Source organism: Agelaius phoeniceus, chromosome 1, assembly GCF_051311805.1.
Source record: "Agelaius phoeniceus isolate bAgePho1 chromosome 1, bAgePho1.hap1, whole genome shotgun sequence".
NCBI lineage: Eukaryota > Metazoa > Chordata > Aves > Passeriformes > Icteridae > Agelaius > Agelaius phoeniceus.
Genome location: NC_135265.1, coordinates 63006233 through 63028910, shown reverse-complemented (window position 1 = coordinate 63028910; position 22678 = coordinate 63006233). Strand labels below are relative to the sequence as shown.

Genomic DNA, 22678 nt, shown 5'->3' with positions numbered 1-22678 from the left:
GGTAAAAAAATGTTATTAAAAAGAGAGTTTAAAAATGTTTCATTATCTTGATTGTGCTAAAAATAATAGCAGCAGTGAATGCAAAAGCTGACCAAAAATCATCAGAGCCTTATTTTGTTCTGTTTCTGCTGATTTCCTCAACTGACTCCTTTTACTACTGTGACCAGGCTCCTTGGCTTGCCATTCTGTGAGCATAAGTGTAACAACCAAAAGTGCTGGATTCTAAGCACTTCACTGAATTATTTGTGTCATTTGTGCCAGTTACATTTACACAGTATATTTAAATGGAGACATATAGAATGGTGTCATAGGAGGCAAAATTTGGTAACAGCAGGATTAGGGTAAGGACAAAACTCTGTCTTTTACAGGGAGGGTATTCTTTGGGATAGACCTTGGTTTAAATCCCTTCTTCTCAGATGCCTAAGTACTTTGTGTTTAAAGCCTGTGGACATCGCATCTGTAATCAGGCAGTGTTTTGGGAGCTGGTTTGTGCTTCCTTACATGTATCGTCTCCTTGGTGTTTTTGAATCCATTCTCCAGTGGTGCAAAATGTCCACAGAAGGTCATGGATAAAGACCCTGTTCCAGTCTGCCTTGTATTCTTTCTTGTCTGAATACTGTTCTACAAATTAAAAATCATTATTTGACTTTTTAGAAGGTGTTACTGCTTGCCTTTATCCTCTGCACTGTGTAAAATTTTAAATCTTCTGGAAGAGAAGCTGGGCAGGGTTTTTAAATTTATCACCATGTAGACCAAACCTGTGTTGTGTATTTCAGCTCTACAGCTCATCTCTCCTGGAGAGTGAGAAAGATAAAAATAATCATCTCCCATTACCTGCTGAATGGGGCTTTGTGAGTATTTCAAGCACCTTGGTCCACTTAAAAGTATCTGGTTTTTCTCTGGGGACTCTGGTGCCAGAGGAAGGACAACTTACATTGCATTTTGTGTAGCATGTGGCTAGTTTCTTTTAAAACACTGGGCTGCTTGGGATCTGTTTTACAAGCAACTTGGATATCCAGACTGTAGGAAGAGAGTAACAGTAGCTTTGAAAGCTGTCTCAGTAGAAGTCACCTCTTTCAGTCAGAGCTCTGTAATGGAGATTACTTTTTCTGTGATGTTTAGCATCTGCTTCTTGAGACTAAGTAGCAGTTCCATTTTTCATTACAGGTGGACGATTGCAACTACATTTTAATTATTGCTATAGCTTTAAAGGCTTTTTTTTACACTGTAAATATGTAATTGAAAGAATTGTGTAGGTAATGAACCTGATTTCAAAATGTGTATCTTCTTAAGTGGATCCTCCCCCCTCCCCAGCACTGGTGAGGGCACACCTGGAGGACTGTGTCCAGTTCTGGGCTCCCCAGCAGAGAGACATGGACTTAATGGATAGACTCCAATGAAGGATCATGAAGACAATTAAGGGACTGGGGCATCTCTCCTATGAGGAGAAGCTGAGAGAGCTGGGATTTATTCAACATGGAGAAGAGAAGGCTCAGAAGAATCTCATCAATGTGTACTAAATACCTTAAGGAAGGGTGCAATGGGACTGGAGCCAGACTTTCTTCAGTGATGCCCAGTGACAGGCCAGGAGCCCATGGGCACACAGTGACACAGCAGGTTCCTTCTGAGTACCAGGAGACACCTCTTTTACTGTGAAGGTGCACAGATAGCCCAGGGTGGTGGTGGAGTCTCCATGCCTGCAGATATTTAAAAGACATCTGGACATGTCTTGGGCAGTTGGCTGTGGGTGGTCCTTCTGGATCAAAGAATTTGGACCAGATGACCTCCAGAGGTCCTTTTCATACCCAGCTTTCTGTTGATTTTTAGCTTTGGAGAAACTCTTGTGCTGTGTGTTCCATGCATTGCTTTCTTTCTATAGAATTCAGGTTGGAGGATGTGTTTCTGCTGCATCAAGGTAACAACTGTAACCCTGCCCAAGTATTGTGTGTATTTGTGTACTTTTCCCACAAAAAGCCCAACAAAACAACACAGCAAAAACAGTCAGCAGGGAGGCTCTTAACTACCTACTAATGTTTTGATGTATTTTTAGTGTGATAAGCCTGTCCTGTTTTTTTTGTTAAGGGTCTAAAGCATGGGAATGCACTATGTGTGTATGATTAGTATGGGAAAGAAAGAAAGAAAATTGATGAATATTTATCTGGTGAAAGGCAACTTGAATTTTAGTATTCAATATAGTTTTGCTCCAAATCAATTTTGGTCATTTACTGTAGAGTTGGTGGTGTGCATTTACATGACACAAGGTCAGTATATGTGACTTAGAAATCATTCCACTTAAACCCAAGAATACCTTCATTGTCGTATGTCCATCAGCTCATGTGTTTGTTGGAGGCAGAACGGGATTGTTTTAGGATTTGAGAATCCATTTACATTGTCAGAAGCAATATCCTGTTGAATTGTAATGTGTTTCACAGCTTGACTTGTGACATAATATTCCACAATGTGTTATAAACTGATGTAATGTCAGATCTTTGGAAGGCAGGAGACAGATTATCTGGAGCAAATACCAACCTGTTCTTGACATTTGTGAACTGGTTCATTAATTATCAGAACTACATACTCAAAGCTCAGCAACATTCTAGGATCTCATAAAACTAATTTCATATGACAGAAAAGCCATAGGAGAATAGGAATACGGTTTTAACATTGTGTCTGAGAGAATTTGCTGTTTTCATGTAATAGTAGCTAAACACTGGTTTTAATCTAATCATATTTTGTAAATTTTTAAAGGCCACTGTATCTTTCTGGGATGCTGTATGATTTGGTGAGTGCCCCTCCAGATTGGACTACATCTTTTGTGAGGAGTCTTGGTGGCTGTTGCTGTTTTTATTTTCATTCCAAGGTGGTTAATTACTTTTGAAAGTGCTAACACAAGATTTGGAACATACACCCCAGAAAAGACTAGAATCTGTACAACATTTATGGGTAAGGCTGATTCTGTTTTATTGCATAAGAATTGAAGAAGCAGATGTGCTTTTGCATACACAGACATAAGGTCTGAAATAAAAACAGCTGACTTCAAAAGTAAATAAATGTTGAGAACGACTGCTTAGTCACATATCCCTGAAAAAAAAGGACAGTGGAATTTATGGTGGGGCCAATGATAAGGGATGATAAAAGGGTTCCCTTTGGGGGAAGAAGAAGTTTAGCTTATTTCTCATAAATGCTGATATGAAGTTCTCTTGTGGAGAGACATAGAGGCTTGCTTTTCTGTGAGATGTGTGGTAGCTGATCTGGCTTCCAAAGCTGATGAATTCTCTCACTTGGGTGTTTGCAAGGTGTAGCATGGTGGCTGTTTTGGCTTTTGTTAGGTAGGCATTGCTGGTCAGTGCCTCTCTGCTAAATGTTTGCAAATACTGCTGTATGCTGGGTAGCTCAGGGTGCTGATGAAATAAAGTTGTAGGCATTATTGGATGAGTCTTCTTCCTTTGGGTTGCTAAGAGTCCTCAGTTCTTAAAGATTGGTCAGAAACCTGCTTTCATCCTGAGGGAAGTAATTCTTACTATGTCATTGCTCTATGAAATCTTCCCCCTAGTAAGGTGGTACTTATATTTCTGAAACCCATATGCTTTATATTTGTTTGTGTTATTTCAATTTCCTGACAGGTCTGGTAGGCAAAAAATCAGTTTTCCATTTGCTTATAGACCTTACTATACCCTGAATGGCACAACCATTTTTGCAAATAAACATTTATTTATCTTTCAGGTCAAATTCACTACTAGTCTGGTATAATTAAAATTCTACCAGTTTCAATTTTTCATCATTAGTTCTTAATCACATTTCTTGCAAGACTACTCTAGTTGCCCATATACTTGTAGTGTAGCTTTGCAAAGTATTTCTGGTAGTGCTTTGTGTTGCAAGGCTGAGAACACTGAACTGGACTTAGCATGTTTGGATACACTTTGAACAAAACCAGTGTATTGAAAAAGAGAAGATAGATGTGTATTCAGACTTTATTTAATGCATCAGAAAATAAATACAAAATGCATTGAAGATAATTTTCTGGCTAATGACTGTGTCTTGTGGTAATAAATGTGTAAAAATAAAGGATTTAAGGGTCATATAGAATTTTTCTTTCAAATGCAATGGCAGTTTCTTTGAAGGGTTTAAAACAACCAAGCAACCTTATAGCTTATATTGTACTTTACCTCTAGACTGACGTGTGTCGATTATCTGTACGTATATTGGGATTTTTTTGTATGTGTGGGCAACAAATATAATTACCAAGTAGGATTACTTCTGCTAGTAAGATTCCTTTAATATTTTCATGCATGGTAAACAAAGACACTGGATGTACAATTAGCAAATAAGGAAACAAAAGCAACTTGAAGACTTCATTACCATATTATTTGCAGTGTATTATTAAAATGAAGTAAAAAACATCTATCAATAGTGACTTTTTAAAGGAATAATGCCCACTTTTTCAGAGGTACTGGTGTTTAATATACACCTGCTTGAAACAGATGTAATAAGTTTTCCTCTTTGAGGCAGTCATCCTAATAGTGTATATCAAATTTGCTCCTGTAGTACAATGGAGAACCCTTAAATGCCTATGTTGAAACTGAAATCTTCCTGTGAAATCAAGGGTGGAATATTTAGAATATATGCATTTGACAAGTTTGTTTTCTAGTAAATACTCAATTCTTCATACTTCTCAGAATACTTCTGTGTGCCAGTGGAATGGGAATATGTGTGGCTTTTTACTTGCTTTTGTAAATGGTTTTAAGCAATTAAATTCTACCACTTATTTATTTCAGTAACCATTTGTTTCAAATGGATGGGTCAGTAAACATACCTGTTTATATATGCTACTGGCACTTGTTTCCAGTCATTAATTTTGTATGGAGTTTGTTGTGGATCTGTTGAAGAAATGTACCCTTCTGTGATATTACTGTGTGCTTCCTAAACATGGTCTTAACCTGAGCCTGCTTCCTCCCTAACCTCAGAGACCTTGTAAAAATTCAGAAGCTGTTGGTGTCATCTTTCATGTATTTGTGATGCACATTTTTTGCCCCTACCTAATTTAATCTTCAGCCTGAGCATAATGATGACTGATCTGTACCTTTTTAGTGCATGCCTTAGCCTTTTGAATAGTTTAATCCTTGCAAGAATTTCTTGAAGTTACACCCTGTTTGAAATAATAGAGATCTTCATTAATAGTCCTTAGCTAGGACTTCAACAAATCAGAAAGTGTAAGAAAAGTGAAGCAGCTGTTACTTTTATGACACTAAAGGAAGGCTTTACCTTTAATATTAACTTTTATTTTTAAGGAAAGAAGTTAACTGTATATTGATACTGTAAAAAGATAGTGGGGAACAGAAAGATAAGAAGTCATTCAAAGTTTTGAAAAGGGGCTAATCTATTTGCCATAAGTGCTGAATATTGCTTTTGAAAGTAAATGTAATGCTGGATCTCGAGTAACTTCAGCAAAAAATGAGGTATTAGAAGCTTCAAACATTTAAGTTTTCTTTTAAACAGTGTTCAAAAATTAGTTTTTTCAATCCCTCTGCTGTAGATCGATCTTCTTTCTACTTAATAACACTGGTTTAGTTGTGAATAATTGATGTCCTTTTGTGCAGGACATTTTGGAAGAAATTACACCTGTTATCTTGAGTGTTTGCTTTGATCTGAGGACGTAAGTGTGCTTTGTGTGTAAGAGTTCACATTTGTTGGGGAGTTTGGATTATGTGTACAGTTTAAAACCAAATACAGCAATTGTAATAATTATTTTCATGATCCCATACGAATTGTCAATTTAAGGATTACACAAAATGGGACAAAAATACATTACTCAGCATCAGGAATACCAGGCTGTGCAGGGCTTCTGGATTTGAGTGTAGCTGGAGGTTTTACCTGCTGACTGAGGGTACAGGCAGGGCAGGGTGCAGTGGGCTGGAGAGTCCAGGAGAAATGAAGTCACCCCCTGTGGGGCAGTCTGAGAGCTACAAAGGTTTGGGGCTTATCTCGGCTCTTGTGGAGCTTGGACAAAAGTTGACCAAGTCTGCTGATGTTCTTGGAGCTGAAAGTTGGTTTTTGTACTGAGAGATGATGGGAGTCCTGGCATGGATGGGTTGTTGGGGGTGTGGACACTGAAAACACCTGGGTTGCAGGTGGGGGGCCTGATACAGGAGTTTCAGGTGTGGCAAGTGCAAGAAGCTCTGCAATGAAGTGCATGCTTTGTTGGTTTTACAACTTGGAAGTATTGGCAAACTGTGTTGGTTCAAAGCCACTTGCAACATTGTGTATTAAGTGCCAGATGATTAATGGAAAATACACTGTGTGTGCTTGCAGGACCCAGTGATGATTAATAGCTCCAAAAAGCTTGTAACAAATAAAGCCTGTAAACAAATAAAGGGTGAGGAGAAGGCTGAGGTCCTTAATGCTTTCTTTGCTTCGTCTTTAACAGTCAGACCAGTTAATCTCAGTGTACCCAGCCTCCTGAGAGAGAAAATAAGGACAGAGAGCAGAATGAAGCTCCCATAATCCAAGGGGAAATGGTCAGTGACCTGCTGTGCCATGTGTACATAAGTCTGTTGGGTTGGGTGGGATCCATCTGAGGGTACTGAAGGAGCTGTCAGAGGCACTCACCTTCTCTGACCAAGTGACCCCTTTAGAGGGTGAGGGAAAGGCTGTGGGTGTTGTCTTTCTGGACTGCAGTAAAGTCTCCCATAGCGTTCTCCTGCAGAAGCTGGCTGCTCATGCTTTAGATGAATGCACTGTTTACCAGATTGGAAGCTCTCTGCCCAGAGAATTGGTAAAAAGGGGAGTTTGGTCCTGCTGGTGGTCAGTCACAAGCACTGCTCCCCAGGGCTGTCTTGGGGCCAGTCCTGATAAATACCTCAGTGAGCTAAACAAGAGGATCAAGTACATCCTCAGTGAGTTTGAGGACCGAGCTGTGTGGGAGTGTCAATCTGCTGGAGGGTAGGAGGGCTCTGGTGAGGCATCTGGACAGGCTGGATTGATGGGCTGAGGCCAGTTGTATGAAGTTGAACCCAACTTCAGCCACAGCAACCCTAGGCAGTGCTCCAGCCTGGGGGCAGAATGGCTGGAAAGCTGCCCAGGAAAGGAGGACCTGGTGAGGTGTTGGTCAACAGTAGCTACACAGGAGCCAGCTGTGCCCCAGTGGCCAAAAAGCCAATGGCATCCTGGCCAGTGTCAGCAATGGTGTGGCCAGCAGGACCAGGACAGGGATTGTCCCCTGTACTCGGCACTGGTGAGGCTGTGCTTCAAGTCCTGTATTCAGGTTTGGGTTCCTCACCACAACAAAGACATTGAGGGGCTGGAGCGTGTCCAGAGAAGGGCAGCAAGGCTGGGGAAGGGTCTGGAGCACAAGCCTGATGAGGAGCAGCTGAGGATCTGGGGGTGTTTAGCCTGGAGAAAGGGAGGATCAGAACAGACCTTGTCACTCACTACGACTGCCTGAAAGGAGGCTGTAGCCAGGTGGGGGCCGGTCTCTTCTTGCAGGCAAGTGGCAACTGGACAGGACAAAATGGTCTCAAGTTTTACTAGGGGAGGATTAGGTTAGATATTAGGAAAAGTTTCTTCACAGAAAGGGCTGTCAAGGACCAGACCAGGCAACCCAGGGAAGTGATTGAGTCACCATCCGTGGAGGCATTTAAAAGGCTCATAGGTGTGGCACTAAGTGACATGGTTTAGTGATGGATTTGGCAGTACTAAGACCTCTAAGATTTTAGAGGTCTTTTCCAACCTGAATTACTCCATGAAAGTGCTGTGATGCTTGTTTTCTGAATATATTATTGTAAGTTTGAGTACAGATATTTTATTTTTATTTTTTTCCTTTTTTAAAATCCAGACTTGGTGGAAACAACAAACAAACTTTACACTTCTTTTTATTTATTTCCTGTTTTTGGTGATAAAGTGTCTGCCATTTTTAAGAAGCAAATTGGCAGTTTGTATCCAGGATGTAACAAATACTTTGCTTTTAAATGTGAAAAAATACAGCTGGAAATTGTCCTGGATTGGTAGTGCTTTTAGTGTTTTTATTTCCTGATTTTTTTCTATCAGTCTGTATACTGCCTTTGTTCCCTCTCCATTACAGTTGCCTCTTCACTACTATCATTACATGTATAAACCCTCTCTCCCTGTCATGGCTGTTTGGTTTGTGAAATAAATTATTAAAAATTACTGGAAAGATCTTTTGATGTAAGACTGTGGTTAACAATATCTAGCTACTATTAGACCACTTGTTTTTATGTGGGTATTAGTAAATTGTCCATACACTGCATGTAGCTCATTCTGGCTCCTGTGATTTCTCATCCAGGAGAGGAGAAATGTTCTCTTAACGTGTTCTCTGGATCTGTTGGAAGCAGCACAGTGTTTCCTGGAGTCAGATGGAATGTGACAGTAACTGTAAAGGATTTTCACATGACAGAATTCTTATGAATCTGATTTAAATCCAATTAAAGGATGTGGTATTCTCTTCTCTGGAATTTGGAAGACTTTTAATTTTTATTTACATCAGGACCACAAATTTTGTTCTCTGCACTTAACCTTTGAAAGAATGTAATACCTTTTCTCTTCCACAGTTACAAGTAGGTGCTGTAAAGTACTTGTTACTTTATGGTGATAATTGATTTTTAGTAAGGGGAGAGCCATTGGAGCAGTAGGCAGGGTGCTGTATATTGTCTTATGTACTAAACACTAAAGTAACTTAGCTTTATAGAGCTCAAGTATATGGAGCTTAAATTCAATCCAAATTGCAGTCTTGCTGGCTAAGTACCTGTGTTGAGAGAATTTTAAAGTGATGCTAGCAGAGACAGAGCTGGTCAGACTGAGGAAGAGGACAACATGAAAATGTGAACTTAACATGGTTGTCTCAGGGTATCTTTATTTTCCTGGATTTAGAACAGTAGTAAATACTTTTATCTGAGTTCAATTTTAGTATTTTAGTTGGAAGACCTTAGAGTGGGATCTTTAGTAAAGGGTTAGGCACTTTGTGGCAGCTAACTTCTGTACTTTATAAAGGTTGAATGGTGTGGATGAACCTGAAATGGAGATGAAGTGATTTCAAAGACAGGAAGCCATCTGCTCTGCCTGCACTTTGGGAGACCTTGATGATTCCATGTTGTCTTTTGCTGTGTGAGCCATGCTGTGTTCATAGCCTGGATTACCAGCTGTATTTCAGTTTAGATCCTGTCCAGCTGTGCTGATGACCCTAAAGCTGAATTAATACTTGTGTTCCTCTATCTTGCTGGATGCATCCAGACAGGACACTCAGAAATTACTTTTTTTAAGCTTTCCTTACCTAAAGGGGTCTGTTAATGTACTTAGAGGTCGTACTGTTTTTCAGGGTCATGGTTTCAAGGCCAGTTGAAATAAATAAAGACTAATTACAAACCAATGCCCTTGGTTACAAATCAGTAACTTTATGGGCTAAAGGTAGGTAGGCTAGGCTTTCCATGTAGGCATGGGCCTCCTGGTATCCTCTGTCTGCCACCCTTCCCCTTGTATCTAGCAACTTCTCACTAATTACTGTTGGATTTTTCTCTTCTAAAATGTTTAAAATACTAAAGGTGAGGTACAACAGATAACAAATGTCTTTTCCTACTGGAAGTGACCATAACCCTTTAGCCAGGGGAGTTTACAACCGTAAGCATTTTTATTTCTGCAAAGTATATATTAAATAAAAAAGTAGTTTGCTTATGGTTTTCACTTTTTTTAAAAATTTACCACTAGAGTTCACCAAAAGCTTTCTAAAAAAAAAGTCAGTATCAAACACTTGGGCAGATAATGTGCCAGAGTGGGATGGGTTATGTGACTTGTAGGAACTTGATATGCTATTTTTAAAAATTCATCTTTGAAAGCAAGAAAAAGGTGAAATCATAAGATATAAATATGCAAAGAAAGGATAGTGATCATGGTAAACACCGGATTAAACTCCCATCACTGACAAACAAAAAAGAGAAGTTTGTGTAAAGATCCCTCTCAAGTCAGAAAATATAAATTAAATTGTGGATAACTACAGGCCTTGAAGTCTTAAAAGTAAGGAAATGAAGTATCTTCAATTTTCAGAAAGGAGAAAGGTCAAAATGGTTTTTTCAATACCTTGAGCTGTGTAATGAAATGTAGGTTTTGTGTTGTTGCTCTTTACCTTGCCTTCAAAGTAGGAAAGACAAAGGTAAATCCAGCCAAAGGAAGATATTCCCAGTGCGGAGCCTGGGGTAGGAAGAAGATAACATCCCAAAACAATTTGACTCCCTCTGACCTATGGAGCTCTTCCAGCAAATCCTCTGCCTTTTCCTTGAAGGAAATTGAGAACTGCTAGACAGCACTGTGCATTTTTAAAGTGCAGCTCTGCCTGCTATAATACACCAGCATCACTCCTTGTGACAGTCCTTGAAATCCTGAGATGTGGCTGCCAAATAAGATGAGAAAATGGATCCTCACCCACCTTCTCTTGTTTGTCAAAATGTTCTTTTTATTTTTGGGAGCTGCTGTTACATCAAATAATACATGTCTCAAACTAATGTTCGAACTGGTTTGTGCTTGATGAAACTGAACCACTCTGAGGCCATAAAGCTACATTTTTCTATGCAAAACTGGCATGTTTTAACTTCAGCACTTGTAAGTGCTGCTGAAAGTTTCAAAATAGGCTTGTCTTATTGCGTGCAATACTGTACTGGAAGAATATTTTCTGGTGCTTTTTATGTGCATGATGGTAATTTAACAAAACTGCCTCTATCAAGGGTATCAAACCTGCACTCAGGATTGACGGGAGACACAGTAGAGAAATAATGTGTGAGGCTGTAATGGGTATCTCAGTGTTGGTACAGAACAATTCAACCTCTTTAGGCATGGCTCTGTAGCAGCTGCATGGGCTGGTGTGTCTGCTCTGCATGAGTCAGGGCACGGAGAAAGGGCAGCAAGGGCTGGGATACACCTTTGCACACCTGCCCATGCTGTCTTTGCTTTTCTTTCCCAGCTCATCTTCACTCCTCTGCCATGAACAGGCTTCCTTACTATTCTGGCTCAATGGGAGTAGAAGTAGATCTGCTACTTTGTCCTAAATGTTTCCAGATGAAGCTTTTTCCAAACTTGTTGGTGGGATTTTGTGAAGAAGCTTGCACTGCTGATTGCTGTGCTGCATTTACTGGTTGTGTGTGTAAAGTGTGAGCTTTAATTTCTGCTGTGCTTAGTCTGGAGCTTTCACAAGCACTAAATTTTGCTGATAGTCTGAACTGGGGATGATGGTTGGGAATTAACCACAGCGGAGGCTTATCTGGCTGCTGAGTATGGTACCTTAAGCCCAATATCTCCTGCTTTTCAGAAAACTGATAAAGTAGAAAATAGATGAGGTGTGAAGGTAGTTCTGAAAAAGTCAATAAGTAGCCAGAAGCTACAATTTAATAAGTGTTTAGACATATCTGGCTCAAATAGCTTATAATTTTAACTCTTTTAAAAGTGATAGCTAAAACCTAAATCCATATTCCCTGTGGCATTAGGTATCAGGAGAAATAAGTGGAAGCAAGGCATTTGGAATCAATAAATGGCTTCTAGGTACAACTTAATGCAGACAGAACTTGGAGGAAAAAGATTGTGAAACAGATACAGGAATAAAATTTAGGTTTCTTTTGCAGACTATAGCAAAGTTCTAATCCTGGCTGTTGTGAAAATGAATGGAGATTAGAAAGTTGTGGAAATGTGGAAGTTCACTGCCATGGGCCAACTTGTATGGAATTAGATGTACTGAAAAAGTAAGAAATCTGTGGAGTGAAAGTGTTGTCTTTATGCCTTAAATAATAAATGAAATAATGTTAATTACCTAAGATCCATTTTGTATTACACGGGAAATGAAGCAAAGATTTTTTCCCATTTGCTTGGGGATTGTGTTATGCTTGAGAATCTTCTACTTCACTGCTTTGAGTTTCATGTTGCTGGATTTAGTTGTGGCTTACAGGGCCTAGAAGTGCAAGAGGCTCCTCTGGGTAGATAATTCAAGTGATGCAACTGCATTTTATGAAGGCCCTTGGTTTCTCTTTTCTGTTCCTTAGCCCAACAGATTGTACTTGCATGTATGATGGGACTGAATAACCATCAATTTATATTTTCTTTGTTCTATCCCATAGACATGGTGAGGAAGAGCCATTAACATTCTATTAGCTCTGTGGATAGAAGCATTTATATATGTGAGATTTGTCATAGTGTTACACCTCAAGGAGATTAAAATTATATTCCTGGGGCAGGTTTCAGTCAATCCTTGATTCTGAACTGCTTATTGCTGTTTACAGCAATTCATATGGAATCAAATGATGCATAGTGGAAAACATAGACTTTTCATTTTTCATTTACCCATACCTTTGCTATCATCATATGAAATACCTGCTTATGCGTGATTGCAGTAGTTTTTTACCTGAAGCATCACAGTATGTGATATTTTCAAATCAATAGTTTAGATGACATTTCTGACTTGCAGTTTGTGTCTTGCCCATCTCAACATCAACAGTTTTCACTTAAATTTCAGCCATTTTTTAGAAACTCCGATCTGCAAAACAACTGAATCCTCTTTAATCATTTTTACCAGGTAAGGCTAATTCTGAGACTACAGATAAAGCAAGTGGAGATTCTGAAGTGCTGTATCAAAATGAGAATGCAGTTGTTTTTCAGTGAGTCCTGTGAAATCTGGAGATTCTCTTGGAGCTCACCCATCAGCTGTCATCCTTCTAAGGCTGTAGTTAGACTTCAATAGATGCTCTGAGACAGCTGGTAACACATCTGCAAGACCTATGTTTGAGCACACATGGGGAATTAGAGCTATTATATCTGTTTGAGATAGTTTTTTTGAGGGGGAGGAGAGATTTTAAATTTTTTTTTAACCTTGTCCCATAGAAAGGAGTCAATTTGTTCTGCTGTTCAGTGTTTTCTGTTCATTTGCTGTGCAACCCAAATTACTGAAAAGTTGGGTTTTGTGATTGCCTTTAAACTTGTCAAAAATTTAGTGGATATCACTTATCTGGCCTCTAAAGGATGTAGACTGAAATAGTGCATATGAATCTAGGCAATGGCTTTGTGTTCAGGGACAGACATGAAGGCAGGGACAACTTGGCTAGCATCTTGGCTTGTTTGCATAGACATCCTGTGTGGCTCTGTCGAGTTATGGAAATTCTGAAACTACTTGTCTACATTTATGAGATGAAAAGGAATTGGTGTAGGGAAGGGTGCATATTTAATATGTGGCTGTTGAAGGTAAATCAGTTAATATTTGCAGCATGCTTTGAAACTTCAGTTGCATGGTGTTGTGCAAGATGTTTTGTTCATGGTTGGCTTTGGATTTTGAGAGACTAAGACAGAAGCAATCAGTCTGTATTTGCTCATTTGAATAACTCGTGCTTTGCGTATGAAGCTGTATGTAGGGACAGAAAAGCACTGAGTTGTACTGTGCCTGCTATTTCTGGAATATCAAGCAGGCTTAAGACTCAAAGGAGGAGGAGTTTCTGGGATTTTTCCAAATTCTGTCAACAAAACAAATTCTATCCGCATTAATCATCAGAATGAGTTGGAGTTATTTGTGTGTTGTTGTAGCATAGCCTGGCTGAAACAGGCTACTTGACCTTGTTCCTAATGTAATGGGACTTTTCCCAAGAGACTGATAAATCACGCATCACTACTTTGCATATTGAAATTCTTCACACTGATCATTAAGTCTTCAGTGAAGTGAAGGGAGCAGTTGACCCTTGGAATGCCTTGAAAATATGTCTGTGCTCAAGAGCAGGGTGAAATGCCCACCTTAGAGCACCATGCTATGGCACCTGCATCTGCTGCTGCCCAGGGTAATTTGGGTTCCTTAACATCAGGTGTTATTGTGCTGAACAGGCACTGGCAAGGCTTAGGCTTTCTGCCAACACACCTCTTAGCTAGCCGTGAGATTTATCTTCTCTTGTTTTAAGGTCTTGTTTTGTTCAAGAAATAGCTACACGATCCACTTTTCTCAAAGTTGTGAAGTCTTTATTTTGAAGGAATGAGCTAAAAATGCAGCCTATATTTTCCACCTTTGGTATATAATACCATGTGCAGAGTGAGCTTTGACTATTTTATATCAAAAAAGAGCCATGAGAAAAGAGTAGCCCATTAAGGCCATGTCATGTTGGAATAAGCTTCCTTTAGAACATGGCCATGGTCATTTACTTGTAAGAGGGGTGCTTTTACTTTGTCTTTCTGGGAGCTGTTTGACAAGACAAGTGTGGAATGTAGACTAAAATGCAGCAGATTATGGCACATGAAACTAAACTGTACCCAGAGTTGAACTGAGTATACAATTTTTTTTCCATGATCAACAAAGACAGCAAGCAGGTAAGATGTGGAAATGATCAGTCCCTTTCTTGATTGGAACAACTATGAGTTGTTCAATAGCTATAGGCTTGGGAAAGTTCTCATTCATGTGGGGGAATTATTGAAATGTCTTACAAGTACTGCAATTTTAGAGTGTTAAAGTTCCAAAAGGAAACCTGCTGTTTTTCAAAAACATTTCTAGCTTTAGCATTTTTAAACATAAATCATTTTGCAACTTCAAGTTACCCTCAGGTGCCTTAATGCATGGAAAATCTAGTGAATTAAAGTAAAATGAACAAAAATACCAAAGTAATTTGTCAATTCATGTTGTCTGTGCTGCGTGCAAAGGCAGAAAAATCAGCAGGACATCGCAGAAGGAATGAAAATACAAGTTATAACCTAATTGGATTTTTTTACATTGCTAAAAGGTAAACCTTTCTAGTAGGTTTAACTCTCCTGTTCTTTACTTTGTGGAGCTTAGGTGTTGCTGATGGTGGATGGGCTGAAGCCTCCCTATGCAGCTGTGTGTGTCTGGGTGTTGCAGTGCAGACCCTGGGCTGCAGCAAGCTGTGTAGCTGGGATATCCTGCTGGTCTGACACAAGTCTGAAGTGTAGAAAGTGGGAGAAAAAGGCGGCTCACAAGGATCACCTCAGACCCAGAGTGCAGCCTGTGCTGTGTCTAGGGCAGAGATGAAAAGTACTTAGAGAACACATTACTCATTTCAAAATCCCAATATAAATTGGGATTACTCTTGTAAGTGCTGTTGATGGTTGCAGAGTGGAAGTGAGAAGTAAAGTTTATCATCATTGATATTTTGAAGCTAAATTTATTCTTTCATGTACTTTTTCTCCTGTGTTGTCTAGTGTTCAGTACCGCCATGCCAGGCCTGAAGTATTCTCTTAATAAACATGCTCTGAAATACAGATTCTTTTGTCTTCACTATTTATAAATATGCTAATGTTAGTTCAGGTGTTCACCTATTGTAATTTTTCCAGTTCCAGTTTCATGTTCTCAGTGATCTCACAGTCACCCTTTAGTTTTAGTGATGGTGGCAGAAGCCATAAGCTGTTTTTCTGACCTTGGTAAACTTTAGCAAACTAAATATATTTTGAAGGAATTTGTTTTTGGGAAGGAGTGGTAAGGCAAAGTTCCAGGTCATGAACAGATTGAATGGACATCAACTGATAGGTTAGTAGTTTGTCCCAGTAACTGCATGATACCCCATAAACAGCTGAAAAGAGAGGTGTATGTGCTTCTTTTTTCAAAAAGAGTTTTCAAAGGTGAGTGGAAATAAACCAGTATTTTTTTAGAAAACTTTCAGTCCTGAAAGTAGGCATGAGTACATAAAATTGAATTGTTTGTCTGTTGTACTGAAATGAGGAGAGGCAATGATTTAATGTTTCATATTTTGAATCCAGTAGTGTATTACTGGATTTTAACTGGCTAGATCTTGTGTGTTTAAATGTGCTCAGTTCCTACTTATTTGGTGTGCTCAGTGGACAAGTCCCTGTGCACCTCTGTTTTGGTGCTGGACAGTGAGAAATATCCTTTGATAGCAGGCACTGCATCCTGATCTGGAAGGCTTTATAAAATCTGCTTATAGTCCAGCAGTAGCTGCTGTTGAGATGTCTGCCTGCTCAAGAAAATTTACTAAAAATACTAAATTTCTTAAAAACCAGAAAACCCAAGAAAGGTTACTTACACTATTAGCTCAGTAATAAAAATGTTAATGGAGAATAAAAATGGCAAATTTGCATATTTGTAGTTTAAATCAGGGCAAGAGGCATGGCGGGAGTATTATTTTTTTCGTGAAGGCTTGTCTGCATTACCTGATTTGATAAGCAGCCTGGCTTTCCTTTTGGAACTTTAAATAACATATATGCAGGGTGAACTAAATAGTTGTGTTTTCATTAATTGTGAATGAAGTAATTTGTTACGTCCAGAGTATCTCAGAAGTTTAATGAGAAAACAGAAGTCATGTTGCAATCAAGCTGATCCTTTTATATTTTACATCCTGATGGTGTTGATAAGGCATGAGTGGGATTGTTTTGAAAGACATTTGCAATCTGCAAAGTTGGTATTTTCAGCATGCCTTGAGTGTTTTGTATCATTGGCAAATGCATGGTACGTCTTCAGAGGTGGGAACTGATAATGTGTCCCTGAGATTCCAAACAAGTACCATCTGGAAACTCATGATAACTTGTGGTTTTGATTTGTAGTTGCTGTCAGGGGTGCAGACACACGGAAAGAGCTTATTTGCTTGGAATCTTTTCTGTAGGACAAGTTACATGAAAGTTGATAGCTAACTATATCTGATACAATATTGAGAACTAGCAAATGGTAGCCAAGTATTTTGTGTGCCGAGGAAAGGCACACAAATAAAACGCCAAACTTTTTCTTGTTACTCTAAACTTTATTGAGCTTTTTTCTTCTTCCAAGCAAAGCCTATTGTCTGCAAACAAATAATTAACTCCCTGTCCCCAGAGGAAGATGTACCTTTCTCCTGCACTGATGATTCACAGCATTTCTGAACTAGTATTTATGAGGAGATTCTTTCCCAATAGTTGTTGAGGTCTCTCAATGCCCAGTGGTCCAAGAAATCATTAAATTAGCCAGCACCTAATTTCAGTAACCTAATTTGAGTGACAGTGGGTTTCTGTGACACAGGGATGTTGAAAGAAAAGAATTAGTTTGGCAACTTTGTTCCAGTCAGGATGCTCCGTGACTTCTGTAACTGGCTGTGAGGTGTCCTCATGCTTAGATATTTGTGTCTTTTGGGGGCAGATGATTCCCATGGAGTACAGTTGCAGGCACACATTCCAGATACCTTGGATGTTACTGGATCGACTACATTTCATGCTATTCCAGAGCATGAAATGGCAACCAAGGTATCAAGGGAGGGAGCAGAGCTGTTTTGGAAGGAAGAACACACAGGACAAAGTGTTTAATGGGGAGGTCCATAAATGGGAACAGAGGCTAGAATACAGCATGGGGAAATAGAGAAACTGGAGGTATACTTGTTGTGTAAGAGAGTTAGAAGTAACAAAATCAGAAAAGGTGAGAAAGAAGACTCGCAGAGTGGTTAGGAACAGGATAAGGACAGCTGGAGGGAAATGCCCTGGGAGAGCCTTCAGTGATTACAGAGAAAGATCTGCTTTCAGATTGAACTTCTCAGATCAATGTACAGTATTTAAAAGTATGTCATAATAGCTATGAGTCATGTTTTTTTTAGCAAACTGTGCTGAGCAAATCTGGTAGTGGTTTGAGTGCAGAGAGAGGAGTGATGTGCTGAAGAAAGTAAAGAAAGGCTGTTCTTTTAGGGCTTCACTAGCTGTGTTTCTTCTAATTTTTTGCTTTGTGAGTGTTTTGATTTTCAAGGAGGTGTGGTTTGGGGGGGCTTAGAAGAAAACAAAGTTTTGGAAAAAATTGAAAGAAGAAGGACTAAAAGTTAAGAGACCAGGAAAACCCAAGCCAGTTGTTTATTTTCAGCTGATAGTATTACTACAATCTTAAGAAATTCTGCTGATTTATGATTTCTGAAATGATAACAAAACTGACACTGCTAGTTAGAAAAGAATTGTAAATATTATTTTCCTCTGTAGGTATACTGATGTTACAGACTCTTACCATTTTATCATCTTAGTATTGCATAACGCAGCCAATTCATGTTTTCCAGAGTTTCCCAATTAACTTAAGTGCTCAGAAGTTTCCATGACCTTTAGGTTCCTTTGTACTCTATGTTGTTTTTCAGAGAGTATGATAGACTTTGTGGTTTATTTCCAGTGTAGCCTTTTTTTATGGAAAAGATGTCACAATGCAAGAAGTCCATGGTTTTGAGTTGTGTTTTTGAGCATTTAATACAAAGCTGATTTGACATATCTTCCTTTTTTCTTTCTAAAAATGTCTTATCAAAGAGGAAACTGTTTAAGTAGCTCATAAAAAGAAATGCTGGCAGCAAAATATCATAATGAAAAAAGTATCATTAGGCTAAATATGTGACAAAAATAATTTGAAGAAGATCCCCATAGAGAAGATTGTTGCAGAATATATGCACCTATATCATATTCACTGCTGTAACTGATGCTCACTGTACTTATGGTTCTTGCTTCAGTTTTGCCTGTTGGTCTCCATGACTTGCTGGAAAACCTTCTGTCAAGTTTAGTTTGTCCCGTTCACTCAGATCTGTGTGAGCTCCCAAACACAGGCCTCTGTTCTTCACTGAAATGCTGGAGGTTTCCCAAAAACTTTACCTATGGAGTTGGAGAAGGTGGCAGGTGGAGAGCTTCCAAGGAAGGGTGCATGGATGCCTCAGTGAGTGCAGCACCACATTCATGTGGTGCTTCCCATCCCGACCTAAACTCTTCATCTGTCTGCCTGGGTATAAACAGGGAATCCTCAGGGCTGTCTGCCCCCACCCCTCTAGGTATGTTTTGAGAAGCCTGAGTGTATTTGTCAGAGCTGTTTGACTCTTTATTTGAGGACAGTGCAGAACAGTAGCACCTACTCATGTCAGAACATGTATAGGTGTATATATGCAAAAAAAATATATATAAATACACACACATACACATGCATATACCTATGTGTATGTATATATATATAGGTAGCCAGTTGCTCCAGTCTCCATGCCCTGAATAAAGGATTATTACCCCAGTGTTGCTTAATATTTAGTAATTATGAAGCCAGAAGATGTTGTTTATACATGCCAAGCCCAGTGCTCTTTTGGTCAATGTTTGTTTCCACACATCCATCAAGGCCTTGCAAAGCAAAATGTGACTGCTGACAAGTTATTCCCACAATGTTGCAAATGTTCACATCTTCCTGCAACCTGATACAAAAAGGCCCCATTGGCAGTTTTTTTCTTTTTAACTGAAATTTTATTGAAAAAATGCAGTAGTCTGTGGTGAGTTTACAGTGCATGCAATTATTTCAAGTATGAATAGGGCAGAAAAGTATGAAGAAAATTCAGCTATCATTTTGAAGAGTTGTGATATAGACACTTAATAAATGAATATAACTCATGAGTGTGTGTCTGTATGTTTATATATATGCATAATCAAAACTTGTATGTACCTATATTCATATGATAGATCATAAAAATTAATTAGAAAAAAAATCTAAAAATAAAGGCAGAAATAGAACAACTAAATATGATAAAACACTACTGTTTTAACTCTTACTGCTGTAAGAGGAGGACAAACCTCAGCTTCACTTTTATGTTCCTTAAATGATTTTTAGATATGTACATGAATGAGACTCCTTTCCCCAAAACTGCTTAGGAGATTTTATTCTGTAATAGCCTGTGCTTTTTATCTTCTGTTCTGCAGAAGAATCTGAAACCTGTTAAGGAATGAATTTATGTCTATTTCTAAACTTCAACGTGGTGCTTTTTCCAAGGCTGTTTTGAAGAGAGGGTTTGATTTTGGCTTTAGGGGAGAAGTGTTGCCACAGTGTTGTCTCTTCCTGCACACCTGGAAACCATGGCACAAGAAGGAACTGAGACCAAGCCCAGAACTGGTGTTCTCTGTCTTAAGGCATCTCTCCTCTGAATAAAGGCATCTCTTGAAAATGGTTGTGCTTTACAGTGGTGAATGAGTGCTACTGCAACTGAACTGTTGTCTGTTAAATGTAATGTCTCACTTAAATTTTGGCCTCTCGCTCTTTAGTGTGTGTGTGTGTGTGTGTCCCACCCCTAATTCTCAGGTGGGTGTGTTATGGGTGTGGGGCTGAATTTATAAACATTTTATGCTGCTGAAAAGAATAAGAAATACAAGGGTTTGGCTGTGTGACTGGAAAACTACTTTTAATATGTGTTTGTTTTCATACTTGGTACATCTGACTAGGCCAAGAAACCACTCTTTTTCTGACATTGAAACTGTTTCTTTACTTGTCTGTACATAATTCCTAATCCGTTTTTTTAACCTCTGATTATATTTCTAATAGTAAATGGGTCTGTTCATTAGTCTAAAAACGTAGTTTTCATGCTGGAGAGGTTCTTTGTCTTTTGCATTTTTTTTTGACTTCTATGTAGGCTAAAAAACTGAGTGCTCTTTCCCAACCTGATAGGGTCAGATATTTGTTTTGTTTAAAGAAGCTAAAGGTCTGATTGTTGTTTAGGTGACTGCTTTGTGGTCTTTCCCTCTTGTGAAAGAAAGTTGTGTTTTAGCCAAATGAATAGTGTAATATTGGTCAACAATGATTAGAACCCCCCTGAATGTTTTCACTTATTTAGCATTAGTTGCATTTTATGTATTATTTTCAATTTACCTGCTTCCTAGGTTAAGTGACTGATAATTAATTGTAAATGATTATTTCTTTGAAGAAAATGTCAATGAGACAGAAAGCTTTTTCAATTTTAGCATTTTGTCATAAGCGTGTGTGCATGGAGGAAACGGATATTTGTGCCTGTATGGATGCATTCATGATGGGTGCATGTATAAATATGCCTATGTCAGCTTTCTCCTTCTTTAGCAGGACATCAGATCAAGTAAGGCATCCTAAAAATTATGTTTTACCTGTATTCATTGCTCACTGGCTTATGTTATTTAAAGTTACATCAGTCAATACTTCACTGCTACATGTACTGAATAGCAGTGAGTGACATGAATTTTCTTATCCAAACTGATACAAGCTATTCTGATGAATGCTAAAGCACAAAAATATTTTAGATAGATTATCTTTATTCTTTTGTTAAAAAAAAAAAGAAGCTCTAACTTCACAAGGATAATGACTAGGCTAGTCATTTTGTACTATAGGCCATGTTTACAGGATTACAGTTTGTATATGTGCTTCTGCAGATAATTCTGGGATTCAGTTCTGTTAATGAATTTAGATATCAAAGGCTCTGAACATACAGAAATATTTGGATCCTGAAAAAAAATAGTATTCTTATCTGAATGGAGAGAGATACTGGTTGCTTGAATATCTTTTGTCTGAAAATTGCTGAGCTATAATTATACCATAACTAAGATATAACCAAAACTAGAAATATGTCTGTTTCTTTCCAAACCAGCTACATTGACTTTTCTCTTTGGTAGAGGTTTACATGCTATGAATTGTGATTTGTTTCTTTTGTAGTATTAATTCACAGTGGAGCTGAAGCAGGGATTTTGTTTTCTTAGTGAAGCCTGCTTTTGTTGACCACTTAATTTTGCCTTTGTCTACGCAAGACTTTTCTGGGAGTTGTGACCATTCTTTTTACCTTTGTTTTCCATGATGTGCAACCTAGTGGCATCTCAGTTGGTAAATGAGTTAACAATTCATTCCCCATTGGCAAAAAATTAAAAAGAAATTACAATGGAAATGCTCATGTGTCTCTTTTTATTCTAACACAAAACAAAGAGAAACAAAAAACCTCTTCCAAGAATGTAATTGAATATAAAGTAATCTTGCAAATAGCCAACTTATTGTTAATGGCTCAGTTTGGGTTTTTTTAAAATATTATATAAGTTAGGAGTTGGCAGGTTTAATAATTCTTAACACAAGTTTGTTTCTTTCTATTTTGTAGATAACTCTGATGAAGCAGATTTATGGTTGCTGAACAGTTGTACAGTAAAAAATCCTGCTGAGGACCACTTCAGAAACTCAATCAAGTAAGTTGTTTCCTTACAAAGATTTTTATTTTTAACTATCAGTGAGTATTGCGTGTCTTAAAGCTCTGTGTTTTCAATCTAGAAGTAATTTTGTGTTTTAGAGCAATAAATGTGCTGAGTTTATGTTACAATGGTGAATTCTCTAGAATGGATTTGTAAGGTAGACTGGAATTTTAAAAAATAGCAATAACTTGCAAGTGATTATCACTGCACTTATTTAGGGGAACTGCTGACCCATATAGGGACTTTTATATCACTTTTTAAGACAATGTTGTAATAGTCTTCTGAAGAATTGACTGCGCTTTTCATTTTGTTATTTGCTTTTTAATATATGAAATGTTAGGTTGTTTCATTTTTCACCTACTTAAATATGGCATAACTGGCACCTGCTTTTCAGTGGTGGGCAGCAGTGGCCATAAATTAAATGAGAAGAAGTACCTTAACAAAAAGTACCTTAACATGAGAAAGAAGTTCTTTATGTTGAGGGTGTCAGAGCATTGGAATAGACTGGCCAAGGGGGTCACAGAGTCTCTCTCTGGAGACATTCCAAACCCACCTGGACATGTCCCTGTGTCACCTGCTCTGGGTTACCCTGCTTTGGCAGAGGCTTGGACAAGATGATGTCCAGAAGTCCCTTCCAACTCTACCAATTCTGTGATTCTTTGTGAAGGGTAATATACTTAAAACCAGCTATTTCACTGTGCATTTTCTTGAAAGATTAGTTGATTAGCCTATAACAGAAGTCTTGTGAAGAATGTTTTATTACTCAGTACCATTCCAT

At 38.5% G+C, this 22678-nt stretch overlaps 1 protein-coding gene across 2 annotated transcripts in view; it reads left to right on the top strand.

Annotated features, from left to right (window-relative positions):
• The window catches only part of CDKAL1 (CDKAL1 threonylcarbamoyladenosine tRNA methylthiotransferase), a 378544-nt gene that overhangs the window by 45095 nt on the left and 310771 nt on the right, over positions 1-22678 (top strand). For both annotated transcript variants that reach the window (XM_077180180.1, XM_054642274.2), the window contains exon 5: positions 21813-21897. In XM_077180180.1, coding sequence (XP_077036295.1) covers positions 21813-21897 — 85 coding nt within the window. The remainder of the gene's footprint in view (positions 1-21812; positions 21898-22678) is intronic.